At 36.8% G+C, this 13288-nt stretch overlaps 5 protein-coding genes across 5 annotated transcripts; 2 read left to right on the top strand and 3 right to left on the bottom strand.

Moving 5' to 3' along the window:
• Positions 1–4256: 4256 nt before the first annotated feature.
• Positions 4257–6133, top strand: EV154DRAFT_497382 (uncharacterized protein). Its single transcript, XM_051600262.1, has 5 exons — positions 4257–4981; positions 5039–5113; positions 5180–5550; positions 5615–5765; positions 5823–6133. The coding sequence occupies exons 1-4, from the start codon at positions 4424–4426 to the stop codon at positions 5670–5672; spliced, it is 1062 nt and encodes a 353-aa protein (XP_051461328.1). The 5' UTR covers positions 4257–4423; the 3' UTR covers positions 5673–5765; positions 5823–6133.
• A 729-nt stretch (positions 6134–6862) lies between these two features.
• EV154DRAFT_548785 (iron sulfur cluster assembly protein 1) lies at positions 6863–7966 on the bottom strand. The gene is made up of 3 exons (XM_051604826.1): positions 7475–7966; positions 7098–7404; positions 6863–7036 (listed from the first exon to the last, which is right to left on the bottom strand). The coding sequence occupies exons 1-3, from the start codon at positions 7565–7567 to the stop codon at positions 6969–6971; spliced, it is 468 nt and encodes a 155-aa protein (XP_051461327.1). The 5' UTR covers positions 7568–7966; the 3' UTR covers positions 6863–6968.
• Positions 7967–8087: 121 nt separating this feature from the next.
• EV154DRAFT_497376 (uncharacterized protein) lies at positions 8088–9817 on the top strand. The gene is made up of 5 exons (XM_051600261.1): positions 8088–8739; positions 8824–8936; positions 8986–9043; positions 9165–9327; positions 9403–9817. Exons 1-5 carry the CDS (start codon positions 8212–8214, stop codon positions 9741–9743), a joined length of 1203 nt encoding a protein of 400 aa, XP_051461326.1. The 5' UTR covers positions 8088–8211; the 3' UTR covers positions 9744–9817.
• A 226-nt stretch (positions 9818–10043) lies between these two features.
• On the bottom strand, positions 10044–11742 carry EV154DRAFT_542267 (glucose-6-phosphate dehydrogenase). The gene is made up of 3 exons (XM_051604511.1): positions 11353–11742; positions 11093–11294; positions 10044–11025 (listed from the first exon to the last, which is right to left on the bottom strand). The coding sequence occupies exons 1-3, from the start codon at positions 11719–11721 to the stop codon at positions 10253–10255; spliced, it is 1344 nt and encodes a 447-aa protein (XP_051461325.1). The 5' UTR covers positions 11722–11742; the 3' UTR covers positions 10044–10252.
• An 830-nt stretch (positions 11743–12572) lies between these two features.
• EV154DRAFT_536442 (TLDc domain-containing protein) lies at positions 12573–13220 on the bottom strand (the record flags this gene model as incomplete). Its single annotated transcript, XM_051604137.1, has 4 exons — positions 12573–12714; positions 12807–12917; positions 12981–13045; positions 13107–13220. 4 exons carry the CDS (start codon positions 13218–13220, stop codon positions 12573–12575), a joined length of 432 nt encoding a protein of 143 aa, XP_051461324.1.
• Between the last annotated feature and the right edge of the window lie 68 nt (positions 13221–13288).

Raw genomic sequence — 13288 nt, 5'->3', positions numbered from 1 at the left:
TAAATAAATCATTGGCTTTGAAAGGGGTTATCGAGATATCAGGGAAACCCGCCACCAGATTCAGAATAAGGGGAATGATTGCAGCGATGTTTTTGTTGTAATGGGTAGATTTTTAATACCTACAGAAATCTCCGTTTCCAATTTTTATTTAAGGCATACTCATGACATTGTGTTTGTTGATCGTTAATCATTTGCTCAGCAATTTTCAATAGTTTATGTGCCTACAGACAGGATAACGTGATGATTATAAATTTGGGAATTTTTCTTCAGTTTCAAAAATAAAAATAAAAAAAAAAGGAAGACGGAAAGGTTTAGGTTAGAATACTAATATAGAAACCCACGTTTTTCTCTCGAAGACACCATCATTATAAGTGGGGAAGAACATGTATTGGAGAGATGTAGCTGCATGACATTTTGTACTCCGTATAGGATTTGGTCTAGTCCATAGGATATGACATCCATGTTCTCTCCGCAGAGTATTTGTATTACCTTGATCCCGGAAGAGAACATATAAATGAGATATCCTGGCCAATGACTGTCGGGAGCGGTTTTCTTTACCCACACATCGGAATTGTCAGGTAACACTGAAATGCATAGGTTTTGACACGACATCCTTAATGAGGAAATACTTTAACTCCTCAATTTGTATAAAGCGTTTGTTCCCATAACAAAAAAAGAAAAATTGCTGGTACACGTATGTCTTTCTATTTTTAAAACATGGCATTCTACGGCTTTCAATTAAAAGTGGCAATATGTCATTTTTCTTCTGCGCCATTAAGAGTGGTACCAGATGTAAAAAATAATAATAATCGTATCATTTACTAATTGTTTTGGTTCTCAAGTTCAGTATGAATAACAAAAAATTAAAAAAAGAAAAAATGGGCACAGCTCTTATAATTGATGTGCACTTAACATAATGACTCCTTCTTCACATAATGTTTGTACCTTTTTTTGGTAAATTGTTTTTTCTGTATATAGGTATAAACAGGTTATGACCATGTACGACGCTCCTGAAAAAAAGAATGAAAAAAATTGATCCTCATGTAAAAAAGTCATCGTTCAGAATTTCTAATCTTGATACCATAAGTCGATAGACAAAATTCCCATATTTATAAATAGTTGTTCCTCATTTTTAATATTACACAAAGAGTTTCTTTTTTTTTTGGTCTGATCCGCAAAATGGGCCAAGCAACTGTTTTTTTCTTTGTAATAAACAGCTTGCATTTCCTTCTTTCAACTTACAATGTATAACCTTTGTCTACATCGGACGGTTATTCACAACCTCCAATGGAAGCATTAGTCATGTAAAAGACTTGGGTATAGACTTATGAGATTGTGGTTGATTTGTATGTCTCTTATTTCAAAGCGAAAAAAAGATTTTCATATCACTGTCAAGTGTACGACCTACAATTAAAGTTTTTGAAACGATCGTAGTTTTGTTTGTTTGCATCTCCGAATGTCGTGTAACAGCGTAATGGTATAGACATTCAAGCACCTTTTCAAGTCTCCTCCCTTATATTTTTCTGAAAAAATAATAATCATTGTTTACTCTCTTTATTCTTATTCTTATTTTTTGAAAACACAATGATGTCGTGCTTTAAGGTTGAAGATATCGAAACTGGAAATGAAGACATTCTTGAAAATATTGAAACTGATTTCAACGGCGGAGGTAATGAAAAGAAATGTATGGTAGATCCTGTCTTTCATGAGGACACGCGATCCGAAGTGATTCTGCTTGATATTTCTACCAATAGAGAATGGTTGGCCTACATGACTTATCAAAAATACGATGACAACGGAACCACCCTGTATGCTAAGAACTCCAACAATCAGATCAGAACCTTCCTGACAAGACGTAAATTTGATGAAGTCGTCATTAAACAAGCCTCCGACGATGATACATTAACAACAGATCCAGAGGAGGATGCTCATGTCAGTATTGATATTACTCATCTATTGAAAGACCCTGGGCCAAATCATTGCAGATTCCTGTCCATCTCTCCTGATGGCAAATACGTGGTCTTGTCGTTTTATGAAAGAAATCCCAAAGACAATGCCGGTTTTTGGCCACCTCAAAACAAGGGTTGCCTTATTTTTAAAGTTTACGATAACGGGATATTCTTTCTGCATGCTGAAATGTATTGTGACGGTCGTGCTGTGTTTATCGGTGAAGATGATGACTATTCGCTTGTGCTAATAAATACACAGGCTGTCGAGGTGTATGCTGCATTTCCTGATATCACTGAAAGTAGTCATGTACTTGATTTATCCCAATTCCTGTTATCAATACAGCAACAAGAAGAGCTCTACACGGACGATCTGTATATTCAAAATTCATTATGGGTTGATACACAATCAGTTGAAGATAATTCAGATATAAACAGAATCATGTCGCTTTCTAGACATATTCAACACAATATGATTATTACGCATTTTACCGGTGGTCTTGCTCGTCTTTGGTCTCTTACAGAGGACGGTGGTTTGTTGACAGCGTTTCATGCAATAAAGGAGAATATCGTGGCATTCTCTAAGGACTCCACTTATGCCGCTACTGTGCCTTCCGAAACTACTCGCACCATCAACATTTACCACATCAAAAGTGGATCACTTGTTTACCAATTAAGGTCCCAAGTAGAAGAAGATTTGGACTTGGATTTTACAGTTTCTCACATTGATTTCTTTTACGGCGGTAAATACGTTTCCATGTCGGCTTTTGAAGGTGAACATGTAGTCTTTGAAGTCTGGTATATGGAAGCGGAAAAATCTATTTACAGAATCGCTAAGCCAGTCGTCACCGCAACGTTATCTTGGCAATATAGTAAATACATTCAACCTTTTGTCACCTGGACAGTCAATGAAGAAAATAAAAAGTGTCTGAAAGGTGTTTATGTGTGTTTCGAACAGAGTGATACTCCAAGTACGTATGCGATTGAACTAGATATAGATCAAGTCAACACGGAAAGCAGAATAGAATGGATTCAAGGAGACACTCTGCCTTTGATTGGAGGTGGTCATGAGATCTATAACAACTTGAATGATTACTCTAGACTCAAGTGTGCTCATTTTATCTTGCCTGAAACACAGTATCTTCTCCGTTTTGGTCAACACACGGTGCAACTTTGGAAATTATCAGAAAATAATTGTACAAAAGATAAATTAATTGCAAAAGAAGACGAACTTGTGTATATTCGAGCTTACAAGGGACCGGACTACGGTGTATTTTACTCGTTTCGCGAAAACTGGGAAATTCATAACTTTGACAGCATTAAATTGGTGGACGGTGTTTGCTCTGGAAGAATCTTGGTGAATATTACACAAAGTGCACCCGATCAAACCAGGTCAACATATCATACCGAAGAGCTATTTTTACCGTTGTCTATTCTTAGTAATGGCGTTCCCGATGCATCTACCACAGATTCCGACACACTAGCGGTTCAAAAAAGTTTTGATTATCACCGATTTGAAAGTGCATGTCAAGCGCTTCATTTTCTTACCTTTTATAATTCAAGTGCAACCCGAAATAAGGTAAATAATTTCTTTTAACGTTTTTTTATGAAACCGAAATTAACTTTAAGCGTAAATCATCAGGGAAACTATACCATGATGCTCTCTAAAACTGAAAATATCATCCACTCTACAATGAAGGATCTGGATAAGCAATCCAACTTTTTTTCAACGGTCGCCAGTAGCCGTACATTATCCATGCTTGCTTCATTCAAAAGTGGAAGAGACATCATCAAAATGCTGATCGGTATCGAGTTACCTATTCTCATCCTCAGTTATCCTGTCAGAACTCTAATCAAGACGAACGATACCGTCTGGCACAAACAAAAAAAAGGCAATTATCATCTATCAAACTTCTTTTTCAGAAACAGAAACACTTCTCAACAATCAGAGAGCAACATGCTTACAACAGCAAGAAACTCTGCCATATCCAATAATGGCATGTCATTTGTACCGGTTGTAGAATACAGAAACTCACGAAAAGAAACACGTTGTACCGATCTATCCAAAAGAAATGAAAACGTGTTGACAGTGTTGATTGAAGAAAATGAAAACGATTTGTATAAACTACTTTTTAACTGTATTTTACAGTGTTCGAAAACACGATCGGGTACCGGTGGTCTCTTGGCCTTGACGGATGCTCTTTTATTTCTTCAAAAGGAAGGAAACTCAGGTAAAAAAATAATGATAGTAAAAAAAAAAGTATTCGACTTTAATCCCAAATTGTTTAGATCTTTTATTAGAGAGTAGTCAAAAGCTATCCTTTGTATCCATAGAAAAGGAAAAACTAAATGCGCAAAAGCTTGAATTAAACCAAATAGAAAGAACGCATTATAACAAGACAGAGGTCAAAACAGGTGGTTTCAAGGTGTATACGTTAACGGAGCAAATTCACAAGTGTGGGAAATGGAGGCAAATAATGCGCTATTATACCGATCGAGTATCCGACCTATGGAAGACGTTCTCCAAGGGATCTAAAGATCATACATGGCACTCGTATCAAGTATGTGTACTCCAACTACCTCATACCAGCACATATGACTCAACTGTTGCTGCCCATTGTGATATTCTTGAAGGGTCTTACCAACATCGAAACAATATTTACCGACAGAGTGAAATTTTACATAAAGTGCTGCTCGAATATAAATACCAACAATTCATTCGGCGAAGATTATTTTATCTATTTGCTATCCATATTGTATACTATATTACGTTCTCCACTGGTGTTGTGTTTTCTCAAGAGCTGAATAATAACATTATCGAAACAAAATTTAGAGTGAGGTCACCGGGACAAATGGCTTCCATCGGGCTGATGTGTGCGGCGGCGGTTGTACTCATGCTACAAAAAATATGTCAATTTTGGACATCAAGTAGAAAATTGTCTTGGCTTTGTTCAATTTATCATTGGATAGATATTGCTGCTGTGATACTCCCTGTGTTTACATTTGTTCACATGATCAATGGATGGAGTCATTTTGTAAGTGTTTGGAAATAAGTGGCTTAAAAAATATTAACTAAAAAAAAAAAATGATAGAGTGAATTATGTAGTGCCACCACGTTAATTTTGTGGATACATGCTATATTCAGAATACGAGTGATTCCTTCATTTGTAAGTGTTATTCTTAAGGATTTAAGTAGTAGATTTTTTTGACTAATAAAGATTCGAATATTGTAGGGATACATTATTGAAACCGTGATTGAAACCGCCAGAATTGTGCGTTCTGTCGTTATCGTGATGCTTGTTGTCGTCTTTATGTTTACCAACACAAATATGGTTCTGATCCATTTAAAACCCGATGAATATTATCAAGAGAATTACAATGTGATTTATAGCGGCGTGGTGGGGAGTGATAATTCATTTGGCCACTCCAGTGGATCCTATGGATTTAGTAACGTCTTTCGATCCTTCTCGCAAATTTGTTATTTTATCTATGGCTCGTGGGATCCTGCCAATGATGGAGCTGAAGTAGAAAGCATTATATTTATTAAGGTGGTTTCTATTTTGTTCTCGGTCATGACGCTAGTGATGCTGTTTAATCTGCTCATGTAAGTTTCGAAAGATTTAACTTTTCTTGTGGTTTAAACTCACCCTTCTTTTTCTATTTCACAGCACTATCAGAGCGAACCGTTTGGATGACATACGGAAGCACGCAAGAGGTATCTGGTAAGGGGGAAAAAAAGCAAATATATAAAAAAAAACAAAAGAACTCATATCTGTCACTTGCAAAAAAAAAAAAAAAAAAGGGTTAAGCATTTTTCTGGTATGTGTGCTAATACAGAACAAGAAAAACTACAATGATACTCACATATTTTTTTAGCTGTAGCATTTGAATTAGAAAGTTATTGTCGTCCAAAAGATGCAAGGACGTTTATTCAAGAAAATCCAACCCATGTCTATTATTTAGCAACGGAAGAAGACGTCAAAAACCAGCAAGAAAAACTTGACAAGGAGACCAAGGATCTGTTGAAAAAATTGAAAGTTGGCAATTCTACAGAACCTCCTCCATGTGCTTGCTGCAAAAAGCAGTAGATGCTGTAATCACCTGTACTTTTTACCCCTCCTCCTCAATAGAAAAACTTGTAATCATTAAAAATTTCAAAAATTATAATTCGAGTGATACTCGTATGGGTGGGTTTAACTCACTTTTTATGTATTAATAACACATTGCTTTAGAAGATCTCCCGTGATGGATTGTAGACGTTCATAGGAGCATGTTTCTGATGACTACAATGCCGCATCAGCCAATCAGAAAAGGTATAGATATCTTTTTGTGGAGGGTTTTAATTTCTACTGTCAATTGTATGTTGTCATAATCTAGAAGTCTACGTACAATACAAATACGCTCAGGTGTGGATCATAGCGTCACTGCAATGACGGTCTTAGATAAGACTAAACAGCGTAATTTTAATAGTTCTCCAATAGCATATTAAAAAAGACTTGTATCATATGCAAGACACATTAAAGCAACCCCACCTTCCCATAAGAAGGAAAGCTCCCTTTTTTTGTTCATTTAGGCTCTAAAAAAAAGAGGCTTGACTAGTGTTTAGATCTCCAAGAATGTGAACATTGTTTTAGAATGTGGGGAACTCTTTTTTTTTTCTGCTTCTTATGGGCAACCGCAGCAGATAAGCAATTTATCATGATAATTAATAGAAAATGACAGTGTGGAGTTGCAGATAAGAGACACATGGAAATAAGCTCTTTATGAAGCTCAGGTGTCCACATCAATCATTGTTTTTTGTGTGTACCACGTACCACTTGTCTAATGAATTGAAACTAAGAGCTCACGTCACGATGTGATACACTTGGGGTTAATATTAAAATCTGTACTGTTGCATGCTAGTAGACAAATAGGTTATTTACAGAAGAATATATTTATTTTTTGTTGTCGTGTGTCAAAAGGGATATATTATATTAAATAGAGGAGGTGTGTGTGAGAGAGAGAGAGAGATTTTGAGTGAGATTAAGCTTTGGTGCCACGCTTCTTTTGATAATCCTTGATGGCAGATTTAATAGCATCTTCAGCCAACACTAAAAAGATGATGGATTAGTCATGTATTCATAGATGAATGAATAAAAAAAGGTTACTTACTGGAACAATGCAACTTGACGGGAGGTAAACACAATTCCTTAGCGATTTCCGTGTTTTTGATTTGACCGGCTTGTTCGAGGGTCATACCACGAACACGTTCAGTCATGAAACTGCTAGAGGCGATAGCAGAACCACAGCCAAATGTCTTGAACTTGACATCCACGATTTTACCTGTAGCATCATCGACCTTGATTTGTAATTTCATCACATCACCACAGGCAGGTGCACCAACGAGACCAGTACCTACATCCATATCGGTTTTAGGGAAAGATCCAACGTTACGGGGACGTTCGTAATGATCAATAACCTATAATTTGTTGTTTAGTCATCCATTTACACACACACAAATACACACTTTGGATATTATTAATCCATACCTTTTCATGGTAGAAGCGAGATCCAGAGATGGAAAGAGGTTTGTGAATAAGACGTGTTGAGCGGTTGATGGCGGAAATAGTAGTACGCAACATGGTTGTAATGTTTAGAATCAATGCAAGAAAAAGAAAAAAGAGATAATAAATAATATGAAAAAAAAAAGCTGGGGGGTCATAAAAATAATCAGATTTTTTTTTTTTTTTTTTTTTTTGCGACTGTGACTCTCAGCCAATGAGAATGGAGCGCAGAGATTATCTGATTGGGTTTGGACTCACAAAAGCATACAAAGCAGACAGAGCAGACCGAATCAGCCCGCAACTAAACATTGAATTTGTTGGGATTACATCATTATTTGAGTATGAAAAATGCAACCTATATTTGTGTGTGCCCCTTCCCTTGACCCTCCCCTTTCAAATGAGAGTGAGGGACTCCGCCTTTGCCTTTTTCTGGATTTTTTCTCAGTTACACACTACTCACGGGTGAGAGAAATGAGTGAGGACGTCAAAAATTAATGACAAATGTTTAAAAAAGATGAAGAAGAAAAGAGAGGTTTCCTTATTAAGTAGGGGTGTTATTTTAAAATAATAAAAAATCTTATTGTCTGTGCTTGCTTTGGTCATCCAATTTTTGTTATTATTTTTTTTTTTTTAATTTCCCTTTTTTTTTTTCCCACTTTTTTTATTTATTTGAAAAAGGTATTATTGTGTTCAATAAGTGAAAGGACGATAAAGATATAAAGATGCTATCAAAGGAGTTGACGCCCAAAGCGGTCAATATTATTCGACCGACAAGAGCAGAGGCACTTAACTATTCTTCTTCTACAGATTCCTCTACTAGTTTCTCTTTTACCACCAGTTCCGCGTCGACGACTTCGCCCATGATTCGTCAACCATCTGTCGAGACTAACCCGGGACTTTCTTTCTTTTGTCAATCACCTCTGCTTAAACAACCTCCTCCTCAGCAACAACTGCAACAACAGCAGATCCACCATGCGTCGTTTGAAAAGATTCAGTCTCAACCTCCTCTTGTCATTAGTCGAATCAACCTGACAAGAAAGCACACCACTGACCCCATCGACGACATTGATACTGAGGAGTCTATTCCAGCAGTCAAACAAAACCCTGTCACCCCTCCCATCACACACCCCGTCAAATTACCGTCCTTCAAAACAGGCTTTGGTATCATGACAGGTGGGTTAGCCTCCTTTATGTTACGAGGCAATATTACTTCTCCCGTCCTACCTGATGATGCCAGAGCAAATCGAAAGGTACAACAACAACACATACCTCACTGGGGAATGAATTTTTTTTTATTTCTTACTAAACTGACCAACCCCTTTAACTTTTAATAGATCCAAGACTTGGAAATTGAGAAAAAGTCCTTATTAACACTAAACCAAACATTGGAGACCGTTGTCAAAGAACAGTCCAATACCATCCATGATTTACAAGATAGATTAGCTGCGTAAGTACACACACTCATTATCTCAAGAGTGTGGCTCATCATCGTGCAGAATAGAAAGGCCACTGACTCCTGGCTTGGACACTTCCACAAGTAAGAACGGTATCATGGTACACATACACATTTTTGTTTAAAAAGAGAGAGAGAGAGCGAGAGTGAGAGAGTGTAAAACATACCCACAGGTAGATAACCTCTTTCTTCCTTTCTTTATATATATATTATTATACATAGTCTTGCACAGATCTGGTACAACAATCATCTGACCTACAACGGTGTTTAGAGGACGAGGATGCAGCGTTTGAAAGAATTCGGATCATGTTGCTTGACCTTATTGAGCAGGCTCAATCAGCCGTTTTGCAGAACAAAAAAGTCGTGCGGGTGACGGAAGCGGAGGGTAATTTATCCCCCCAAAGAATACCTCTCTTTTTTATAATACATGTTGCTCATCTCTTTGTATAATATATAATAGCTACACGGACGAGACCAAGGTCAGCACTAGGCACACGCAACAGCATCACTCCAAATAGATCAGCAGCAGCAGTTGCAGGAGGAACGAGAAGGACATCGCTGGGCAGCATAAACAACACTCATCATGCAAACAAACAAATCTCTTTTTCTCCCACCACCTCACCTATACCTCATAGACGTTCCTCTATACAACGTACGCCTTCTTCTACCATTATGACAAAAAGTGCGAGTAATAGTTCCATGCATTCCACATACTCGAACGCCTCTTCTACAACATCAAGAGCATCAAAGTATAGTATCAAAAAAGAACGGGATTCCACTCCCAAGAAATGGAGCAACTAACTATAACAAAAAACAAAAAAAAAAAAAAAATTAAGCTTATGACAACACAACAAAAAAAAAAAAAAAAAAAAAAAAAACTATGTAATACCAACTTTTTTTTTTTTACCTATACATTTAATATGATATACCACTCTACCAACCCCCATTTTTTTTATCATTCCAGAAAAAGAAATATAATTTTTTTTTTTATTTTTTTTTTATTAAACTGTAAGATTTGTGTAAGAAAGATATCCGCGGTAGTCATTGGTAACCATTTGACATCACACATGGCAACCGTTTCTATCGTAACAACAAGTGACTACAAAAAAAAAAATGAAGATTTATTTAAAAAAATTACAATACAAGAAGTGTGTGAGAGTGAGTGATTTTTTTTTTTTTTTTGTTAAGAGTGAGAAAGGAACTAAAAAAGGGTGGGGGGTGGGGGAATATATAAAAAAAAAAAATAAACAAGGAAGAGGGGATAATTTTTACGAGGAGAGATGCACAAAATGAAAAATAAATAAAAATAATTAAAGTTTGTTAGTGGCAGGGTTGACATTTTGACGAGGCCAGGTGTAATCATTGGCATCACGATGATAACCATATTTCTTGACAAAGGCATCTAATTCCTTGGGACCACGCGAGCCATAAGGATACGACTTGATATCGACTTGAGAATCGTGGCCGTCAATCTGATGGAGTAAAGGTGTAAAGATCTTCCAGGCACGCTCCAATTCATCATCACGCACAAAGTTGGAATGATCGTTACGTAATACATCCAAAATAAGCGATTCGTAAGCATCAGGTATATGTAATTCCGAGTAACGTTCGTGGTAAGATAAGTCCAAATCGGTTTGGATGGTCTGGTAGGACAAGCCAGGTTGTTTGTTGTTGAACTTCATGTAGACCGCTTCTTTGGGTTGGATACGGATCACGAGTTCATTACGTGCAGATCCACTGAATAAGTTACCAGCAACGTGATGGAATTGAATACGCACTTCCACCTTGGCTTCGTTTAAAGCTTTACCGGCCTTTAAAATAAATGGAACTCCTTCCCAACGTTCATTGTTGACCCAACACACAGCAGCAGCAAAGGTAGGTGTCAAACTGTCCTTGGCCTTGATTGTCTCATCCTCGAGATAACCAGGCTTACCATCAGCAGCAACATATTGACCTAAAAGTGTGTCTTCCAAAGCAATGGGTTGAATGCATTTCAATACCTTGACTTTTTCATCACGAATTGCTTCCGAATCGGTTGAAATAGGTCTTTCCATGGCGATTAAAGTAAGTACTTGCAACAAGTCTAATAAAAAATGTGATTTAATTTAGTACATAATACTAATTACACACACACACACACTTATACTTACGGTTTTGGATAACATCACGGATAATACCGAATTCGTCAAAATAACCACCACGACCCTCGGTTCCGAAAGGCTCCTTGAATGTAATTTGGATATTGTCAATGTTACTGCGATTCCAAATTTGGGAAAAGAAGATGTTTGCGAAACGAAGATTCATGATATTCTTGACCATCTCCTTACCGAGGTAATGGTCAATACGGTAGATCTAATTTTTAGGTGATTAGTCAAGGCCTATAAAAAAAAATTTTTTTTTTGTGACTCACCTCGTTTTCAGTGAAAAGAGCGCCTAATTCACGACCTAAATGGTTTGAACTCTCAGAATCCATACCAAAGGGTTTTTCGACAACGAGACGATTGATACCGTTGGCTGCATAGACGTTACGTTTTAAGCCTTGAGCAACGGGGATGAAGACGGAAGGAGGTAAAGCCATGTAGAAAACACGGTTGGGGGAGGCGACTTTGCGTTCGATTTCGCTGTTGGTGATAAAGGTGTTTAATTGTTGATAGGAGGCATCTTGATCGTATTGACCCGAGACATAATCTGTCAAGTTTTTGAACTCTTCCAATTTATCACCATCGTCACCGACTTTGATGTATTGCGTAATACGTTTCAAATAATCCTCGTGATCCATCTTGGTACGTGCATAACCAACAATACGTACATTATCCGGTAAGAATCCGTTACGATAAAGTCCAAATAAGGCCGGGTACGTCTTTTTCTTTGCAAGATCGCCAGAGGCACCGAGCACTACATGAAAAATAAAATAAAAAAGGTTATTATTGTGCTACCTCTCATAACTTTTTTTTTTAAAAAAAAAATCGTATTTACCAACAATCGTAACAGAGTCTCCGAGTTCCTTGGTTACTTGGTCGCGTAGTAATTGCACAGCAGAAGTCATTTTTTTTTTATTGGGATAATAATTTAGTGAAAAGAGAAAAAAAGAAAAGGAGAAGAAATAAAAAAAAAAAAAAAAGATTTAATTTTAAAATCCCTTGCACCACAATCAACCAATGACTGATAGCTTATAAATGCATTTTTTCCCAGCTCCTGAGGAGAAAATAATAAAAAATAATATCCCGGAATGTTTACAATTTAATTTGGGATTTTCCAGCGTTCTAACAGATAGTGGGGGGAAAGAAGGGGCTTAATAGTGATTATTCGTCCTACGGTGACAGCGCTTTCTGCTTTGATACACATCAGTGTGATATTGCGAAAGATGATATCGAGCCAATCATGGCTGTGCAGCGGAAACTAAAGTCGCGTTTTATTGGACAGAAATACATGTCAAAATGAAACAAAGTTTTTTGGACCCTGAAAAAAAAAAAAGATATAGCAACACTATTGCGAATACCCGTGAAATCCCGCAAAAAAAAAAGTTGTACGCGTAATAGTTTTCTATTTTTTAATGTTTTACCCGAGATTTCCAATTGATAAAGTGTCATCTGATATGAGATTTCTTCCGCTTGCCCAATATTTCATATCTTAAATGCGAAATCCCCACACTTCCAACTCGACGCATTCGAACTCGGGGTTAGGCGTTAATCGTTCATTATCAAAGGTGGGACAAGGCTGACTATAGCCCTTTTCTAACTCTGAGTTTATCCATAAGCCGAACACGCCCTCACTTTTATCACATATTAAGAAAAAAAATCAAAAAATTTAAGTAACCCCAACGCTTTTTTTTTTTCCGTAAATCTCTTAATTTGTCATCCTTACCCTCCGCCAATCGCAATAAAATCTGGTTCTGAAAGAATCATATATTCATTTTTGCCAGTCCATTTGTACGTCGTGATTTTGGATTCCGTCTCACTCCACTTCCACAAAAAACTAGAAAATTCATGCATCAATGATTTTTTATTCTTCTTTTTCTTCTTTTTTTTTTTTTTTTACCATTCTCCTGTGCCGTAATAACGAGATCCTGATTTTAAAGTTTCGTTTAAAAACGCGCCAAACACCTAAAAAATGCTCTTATAGATTAGCAACGAATCATCACTTTTTTTAATATAAAATGCTTACATTATCATCTGCATCCTTTACAACTAATACAATAGGTCCCTTTGTATTCTTGACTAACCGATATAACGTGCTTAAACTGATCCCATGTTGATCCAAACTATAAAGCAAATTCATTTCCGTTGCAAGTCGATACCTTCTTGGTAATTGCACTCGAAGCTATGATAGAAAAACATGATGAGAAT

This window comes from Mucor mucedo, assembly GCF_025094135.1.
Source record: "Mucor mucedo strain NRRL 3635 chromosome Unknown EV154scaffold_14, whole genome shotgun sequence".
NCBI lineage: Eukaryota > Fungi > Mucoromycota > Mucoromycetes > Mucorales > Mucoraceae > Mucor > Mucor mucedo.
The sequence above is the reverse complement of the archived record's forward strand: the minus strand, read 5'-3'. Positions and strand labels throughout refer to the sequence as shown.

Bases quoted from the DNA above. Each gene is read 5' to 3' on its own strand.
- EV154DRAFT_548785 (XM_051604826.1), bottom strand. From the start codon at position 7,567: ATGTTGCGTACTACTATTTCCGCCATCAACCGCTCAACACGTCTTATT. The intron at 7,405-7,474 runs GTATGGATTAAT...AACAAATTATAG, and splicing joins CTCGCTTCTACCATGAAAAG to GTTATTGATCATTACGAACG. The intron at 7,037-7,097 runs GTAAGTAACCTT...TCATCTTTTTAG, and splicing joins CGTCAAGTTGCATTGTTCCA to TGTTGGCTGAAGATGCTATT.
- EV154DRAFT_542267 (XM_051604511.1), bottom strand. From the start codon at position 11,721: ATGGATCACGAGGATTATTTGAAACGTATTACGCAATACATCAAAGTC. The intron at 11,295-11,352 runs GTGAGTCACAAA...CCTAAAAATTAG, and splicing joins CTCTTTTCACTGAAAACGAG to ATCTACCGTATTGACCATTA. The intron at 11,026-11,092 runs GTAAGTATAAGT...ATTTTTTATTAG, and splicing joins CCGTGATGTTATCCAAAACC to ACTTGTTGCAAGTACTTACT.
- EV154DRAFT_497376 (XM_051600261.1), top strand. From the start codon at position 8,212: ATGCTATCAAAGGAGTTGACGCCCAAAGCGGTCAATATTATTCGACCG. The intron at 9,044-9,164 runs GTACACATACAC...TATTATACATAG, and splicing joins CAAGTAAGAACGGTATCATG to TCTTGCACAGATCTGGTACA. The intron at 9,328-9,402 runs GTAATTTATCCC...AATATATAATAG, and splicing joins GCGGGTGACGGAAGCGGAGG to CTACACGGACGAGACCAAGG.
- EV154DRAFT_497382 (XM_051600262.1), top strand. From the start codon at position 4,424: ATGCGCTATTATACCGATCGAGTATCCGACCTATGGAAGACGTTCTCC. The intron at 4,982-5,038 runs GTAAGTGTTTGG...AAAAAATGATAG, and splicing joins TCAATGGATGGAGTCATTTT to AGTGAATTATGTAGTGCCAC. The intron at 5,551-5,614 runs GTAAGTTTCGAA...TCTATTTCACAG, and splicing joins ATGCTGTTTAATCTGCTCAT to CACTATCAGAGCGAACCGTT.